The sequence below is a fragment of the Mustela putorius genome, unplaced genomic scaffold, assembly GCF_011764305.1.
Source record: "Mustela putorius furo isolate JIRA1106 unplaced genomic scaffold, ASM1176430v1.1 tig00000095_pilon_pilon_pilon, whole genome shotgun sequence".
NCBI classification, from domain to species: Eukaryota; Metazoa; Chordata; class Mammalia; order Carnivora; family Mustelidae; genus Mustela; species Mustela putorius.
In genome coordinates this window covers 27,225,520-27,231,922 of record NW_025421280.1, presented here as the reverse complement: position 1 = coordinate 27,231,922, position 6,403 = coordinate 27,225,520, and the positions used below count along the sequence as shown (strand labels likewise).

Genomic DNA, 6,403 nt, shown 5'->3' with positions numbered 1-6,403 from the left:
TTGCCTCCTGGACTGCCTTCTCCCCCTGCTGATTTGCCCTCCTGAACACTTGAAGGAAGATCTACTAGATTGTGGAATTTGCTGGCTGGACACTACCCTTTGATGTTTGAGCTAAAACCCACACTCTTGCTCACAGTCAGTGCAGCCCCCACAGTCACCAATCGCTCACCCTACTCTGACGCCACTCATTTATTTGTTGTTTCCCAAACATCTCAAGTTCTTCCTACCACAGAGCCTTTACACTTGCTGTGCCTGCTTCCTGGGACACCCTCCTAGCTTTCTCCAGGGTGGCTCCTTCCCACCTTTCAGGTCTTAGTTCAAATATTACCTTCCCAGAGAGACCTCCCTGCCCTCTCAGAAAACCTGGACACGTGGGCCCTTGGGATTTCGCCACAGCCCCAATCTGTGACTCCATGACCCTCCATTCCACCCAAAATGATGTCATTTGGTCCCCTGGCTATTGTCCATCCCCACCTTTGAGACTGTGGGCCCCATGAGGGTAGAGAAATGGTCCCCACTATGACGCCAGCACAAAGTAGACACCCAGAAACGTTTGTCACAGAAGCCCATGACGCAGGAGGACACAGAGGAATGGTACGGGCTTTATTCTGGTAAGCATAGCCCCTCCACAGGTGCTTCTGCCCCATCCAAGCCCCCTTCTCTCTCAGCCCCGTGGAGATCACTCCGGTAGGCAATGGGCTGAAGATGACATTCGGTTCACAGCATCCTGGAGGAGGGACACACAAAAGACATTCAGGCACCAGCAGGGTTTACAGCAGGGACTTGGGAAGGCCATCCCTCCAGCCCAGCCCCCACCTCATCGTGGAGACGTCATCCAGCTTCTAGAACTCAGACACACCCTGGTGGCGGCACTTCACAGCCATCAGCACAGACCCGATGAGCAAAACAGACACCACCAGACACACAGCCACCACCACGCCTGGGTTCCTGTGCAACTCGGGGGCCCCAGAGTCACCCGGAGCTGAAGGGAGGAAGCCTGAGTCAGCAGTGGACCCCTCCCCTCCCAAGGCTGAAACACCCACCAGGGCCTGGAGCTTTTTTGAGTCCTTTCCCAGGAAGCTGTGCTTGCCTTCCCCTCCTGCTGGTGCTGTGAAATTTTTTTTTTTTTTAAAGCAGCTTTGTCCTTTTCCTTGCGAATATCATCCATCTGTAAGGAATTCGTTCAGTTCTCTGTGTTTTCACTGCCCTCACTGGCCACTCGCCGGGGGTTCTTGCAAAGTGAGAAAAATCGAATCTAGAATTCTATTTCCAAATGCAGAAATGCTCTGAGGATACACATAAAAATTGACACTTCGGGAAGGCGGTTTGCATCCTGTGACTTGTGTTCACACCGTCCTTTGAACATTTTGGAGATGACATATTATTTAGAAGGACAGATTTTTCTAAACTCCCTAACAATACTTGGCTTCTACAGAACCCCTGGGCCCCTGTATGGTCACATTCTGCAACTACTCTACCCTGGCTGCCCCCCATCCACTCGCAACCCACTCATCCACCCCAACCAACCGTTCCAGCCACTTTGCCCTCCCCAAGATCTACCAGGTACAGTCTGACCTCAAGACCTTTTGGCAGGCTGTGCCTGGACTGCTCTCCTGCTAGATATCGGTGATTCCCTCCTTCACCTCCTTAAACGGAGACATTTGCTGACCGTTCTTTAAAAATTTCAATCCTAGGGGCGCCCAGGTAGCTCAGTCAGTGAAGCATCTGCCTTTGGCTCAGGTCATGAACCCAGGGTCCTGAGATCTAGTCCCGCATCAGGGTCCTCGCTCAACAGGGAGCCTGCTTCTCCCTCTGCTTGTGCTCTTTCTCTCTCTCCCGACAAATAAATAAACATCTTTCAAAAAAAAAAAAAAAAAGTCAGTCCTACCATGCAGCTCTTGATCTCGGGGCTGTGAGTTCAAGCCCCACATGCAGGTAGAGATTACTTAGTAAAAAGGGTTTTAAAAAAATTTTTTTTTAATTCAATCCACTTATATTGGCATTCTGGCCCCTTATCCTGTCTATTTTGTTCTTGTATAAAAAAATACATAATTTACTTATAATCTGTCTTCTGACAAAGCTATCTTTCACAGTACCTGGTGATATACACTAGGTGCTTAATAAATGTGCATAGAAGGAAGGTCTGAAAGGCTAAGATGAGACCTGGTAGAGACTGGGGAGAAGCCCTTCTCCACATATTCTCAGGTCTGTGTCTCTCCCTAGTGGTCAATCCCAGAACTGCAGCCTGGTACCCCCATCCATTTCTCCAACCCCCAAACCTCTTGGTACTCACCAGGGCAGGTGGTCACAGATGTCTCATCACTGTTGGCTGAGGGCAAGGAGGAGGGCTCTGTTCTGGGGCTGAGAGAGGTGGGGCTCCAAGGCAGGGTCAGGGTGGAGGAAGTTGGGGGACTGGAGTGGGAGAAAGGGGTAAGCTCTGAACCAGGGTAGACAGGACTCGGGTGAGTGGGTTGTGAGGAGGCGGACGCCAGCCCTGAATTGGGGGGCGTGGGGCTGGGGTTGGGTTGGGTGAAGGACGATGTCTCTAAATTTAAAGAGTTGTGGGGGTTCGGGTAGTTTTCCCCTGACCTATGAGCTCTGGTCAGTTGAGTCTGTTAAAAAAGAAACAGGTTCAAAATGGAGTCACTTGTGCTAAGCCCCACATCACCAAACCAAGACTTACTACCTGATCTAATTGCAGTGTCCACCCCTCTCACAGAAGTGTGACCTCTACCCTGTCAATCTGGAATGACCCAGTCAGGATTTGGGAGATAATCTGCCTCGTAGACTCCCTCTCCTCCACTTTTCCCACTAGGAAGGTACACCTGCTTGAAACAATCCACCGTTTGCCAGAAACTTCCTTTCCCTTCCCCCTTCTGCCTATAAAAGGCTTCCATTTTGTACAGCTCCTCAGAGCTCCTTTCTATCTGCTAAGATGGGCCCCTGCCCAATTTGTGAATTATTGAATAAAGCCATTTAGATCTTCAAATTTACTCCATTGGATTTTGTGTTTTAATAAGTCTGCCTCTAAACTCAGGGTTCTGGGGTGGATGGTAAAGCCTGTCTCTGAACTCAGGGGGCTGAAGTGGTTGGTGGAGGTTTCCACTGAACTTGGGCGAGGGAGGGCTGTAGCGCCGAAGCTGGCTTCTCTATTCTGCTCTCCAAGAGCCCCCCAAAAAATAACGCTTGGAAGGAAAATGCCACTGACCTGGAGGGGAGGGGATGGTTAGGGACGAGATGGGAGGCCCCAGCCCCAGCGTCTCTCTGGATGTCAATTTCCTTATTATCCCAGATAGTAAACACCTGCCTCTCAGCAAGACAGGGAAAATTTAGTGCACCACCTTGAGTGCTCAGTGGGAAAGCAAGGCATCCTGTCTGAAGTCCCACAGCCAGAGTTCCAGGCCAGGTCAGATTCTCCCAGCCCCCAACCTTGCTTTAGGATTCTAGAGGCCCTCTGAGCCCAGGCAGCATGCTGGGGAGCTCGCTCTTTTCTTTTCTTTTTTCTTTTCTTTCTTTCTTTCTTTCTTTTCTTTCTTTCCTTCCTTCTTCCAATTCAGCCCCTCCATGTGGGGCTTAATTAAACGCATGACCCTGAGATCAAGATTCCCAACCTCCACCACCTGAACCAGTCAGCTGCAACCCCCCTGGGGAACTCTTTTAAACCTTTGGGGGCTCTGTTTGCCTGTAAAATGGACATCACATGAAGTCAGGGCCTCTGAGCACTCACACAGGTCTGGTGCCCAGTGACGCTCAGCTGTACAGATGCAGTTCTGAGCTCCCGGGGAGAATCAGCCCCTAATTTTCTTTGCTAGGTACCTGGAAGGTCCCCAGGCTAAACTCAGAGCCTTAAATAAGGGCCTGGCTTAGAGTCCTGGGCTCTGGGAAGGAAGAATCAGTGGATTGGGTCTCTGAAAATCTACCCTGCTTTGTTCCAGCCGCTTCCTGGCTCCTACCCCACCCCAGGCACTGAGCCCCGGAGCTAGACAGAGTGGGTGAAGGTTTTGTGGGCCACCTCCCACAATGACTTCCCAGTTCTGGGCTCCCGGGTTCTTTAACAATTTGCCAGTTCGTTCGTCAACCGCTCCCTGCCCCACCCCATCCACTTTGGCCAGCGCAAAAGTCTGCTGCTCCTCTTGCCTAACCCCAGGTAGCAAAAATGAGGAAGTGACTCCAGGGCTCGACCCAGGAGGGAGCTGGGTGTATGCACCCACAATGCCCCATCCCACCCCACCCCATTTCTCTGTCCGGTCTCCTAGGCTCTGTGGCGATGACCAGGGAAGGCTTGAAGAGGCATCGTGCGCTGGCGTGATGTCATTTTCATTTTTCAGATGGGGAACTGAGGCTCAGGAGGGTAGGGAGTCTGGCCCCAGGTGACTGGGAAGGTGGGAAGAGGGCCCCTGAGGGCCCCCAAGGAGTCAGGGACGAAGAGGCCAGCCTCCCCAAACTGCTTCCCATCACTGAGGAATTTCTGCTGAAATCAGAAGTTGACTCAGGGCTATGGTGGACCCCCAGCCAATTCAGGACCCTCGGGGAGCCAAACTTTTAAAGTGAACTGAAGAATAGCAGTGGGTCTTGAGAGAGGAGGCGGGGGTGCGGGGGGACACCATCCCTGCGGGATGCCAGTAGGCAGGTGCTTATGGGCTGCGGGAGACTCGACCAGAAGGTGAAGTGGGGTCCTTTCCATGCACTGTACCGGAAGTTCGCTTTGCCCCGAGAGTCCTAGACCAGGAGGCTGGCGAGAGCCAAATCAACGGGTTCCAATCTGGGGCTGGCACAGCTGGGAGACTCGTCTTGCCTAAGGCTGTTTCCCGAGCTCCTCGAAGAGGCTAAGTGTGGGGTCTTTGGAACGCTCTTGCCCGCAGGAGGAGTCCCATGCATGGTGGCCCCCAACTCAGGAGAGTCCAGGTTTGGGGTGGGGGGATGGGCTCAGAGAGAGCAATGACTTGGTGGGAGACGGAGAACGGGGGGAGAAGGATCCAAGTTCAACTCTTCTGCAGTCTGGGAACTGTCTTACAGGGCGGCAAACGAAATTAAGTCAGGTGCCAAGAATGTCTCCTGGGAGCCATAAATAGCATAAGTGACCAGGAAGTGAGCCCCCCCCACCCCACCCCCACTCCACCAGAGCCACGGCGGGCGGGGGTGGGGTCCTCACTCCTCTCCCTGTGGGGGTGGGCTCCAAGAAACTGAAGTTTGAAACAAAACCTCGGACTGGGTATGGAGGCCCTTCTAGCCTCTGGCTGGTCCAGCTCCCGCTGGGATGGCAGAACGGGCAGTTTCGGGCAGTTTCGGGGCTGGGTGGGGCTGAGGGCTACAGCTGTGGTGGCCCTCCAGCTCTTGTCACCAGTGCCCCACCTTGCTTCAGAGAGGAGCGACCCTCCGGGTTTGGGGGGGGCGGGGAAGATGAGAGGAGGGGCAGGCTGACCAGTGTGGCCGGAGAGAGGGGTCCAGAAGCCAGGTGTGGAGCTCAGCCATGGGCCCTGCTCCAGCTCCCTGGAAGCCAGGCCTCCTCCTGACCTGTTCTTACCTTTACATGCAGCAGTGGAGAGAAATTCCCGGACAGCAGCACCAGAGCCAGCAGCAGAAGTGGCGGGGACAGCTGGGAGGCTGCCATTCTGGGACAGGGAGGGCTGAAGGCGGGCTCTGCACAGGTGTGCGGCCAGGTGCCTGCCGTCTGCACCTGCAGGCGCAGGTGCAGGCACACCCTGCTGGCAGCCGGGGGCGACTGCGCCCTGGTGGGGCCTCCAGATCCAGACTGAGGCCCTGAGGGCGGGGAAGCGAGGTGGGGGTGGGGGTGGGGCACTGCTACTTAGTGCTCACCTTGGTGCCCCTGATGCCTTCTCCTGCCGCCCTCTCCACCTGGAACCCCCACCTTTCCTAAAAACCTCACCTAGACCATGACTCTGAAGCCCTCAAACTCTCCCTTTCCCTTCAAGACACTTCCTGCCCCCCGCCAGTTCCCCTTCCCCTCCACTCTGTGGCCCCCTCCACAGCTGCCCCAAACCCATGCCGCCACCCATTTCTTCCCCCTCCTCTCCCTCCCTCCCCCTCTGCCCTGTTCCTGCCCCTACAGGCTGGGTATATCTGTATCTGCCTTGATCTCCCCTAGATCGGAGCGGGGTGGTGGGCGGTGAGAAAGGCAGGGTACACCTCCCAAATGAGGAAGTGGCTGGGACCCCCTAGCATTTCCTGAACAAGACATGCACCTGTAGGATTTTCCAGAGCCAACGAACTCATGGTAGCCATTCCAGGCCAGGTCCCCAGACACTGGCTTCTGGAATGTGCTGGGGACAACTTCCATCTGGAACTGACAGAACCCTACTAGCGGTGGATAGACACAGCAACCTAGGTGGGGTCCCATGTTCGGCCCTGACCTCCGGAAAAGGGCTTAGGGTCCCCATCCCAG

The 6,403-nt window shown here is 54.5% G+C and overlaps 1 protein-coding gene across 3 annotated transcripts; it reads right to left on the bottom strand.

Moving 5' to 3' along the window:
* Positions 1–580: 580 nt before the first annotated feature.
* Positions 581–5,735, bottom strand: LOC123392465 (proline-rich receptor-like protein kinase PERK1). 3 transcript variants are annotated; one of them, XM_045081597.1, is made up of 4 exons: positions 5,525–5,729; positions 2,294–2,612; positions 817–982; positions 581–727 (listed from the first exon to the last, which is right to left on the bottom strand). In XM_045081597.1, exons 1-3 carry the CDS (start codon positions 5,609–5,611, stop codon positions 843–845), a joined length of 546 nt encoding a protein of 181 aa, XP_044937532.1. In that variant the 5' UTR covers positions 5,612–5,729; the 3' UTR covers positions 581–727; positions 817–842. The 3 variants fall into 3 exon arrangements, with proteins under 3 accessions (XP_044937532.1, XP_044937533.1, XP_044937540.1); XM_045081598.1 differs by lacking the exons at positions 581–727; positions 817–982 and adding an exon at positions 1,224–1,356 and having other exon boundaries at positions 5,525–5,735; XM_045081605.1 differs by lacking the exons at positions 581–727; positions 817–982 and adding an exon at positions 1,363–1,690 and having other exon boundaries at positions 5,525–5,734.
* Positions 5,736–6,403: the final 668 nt, after the last annotated feature.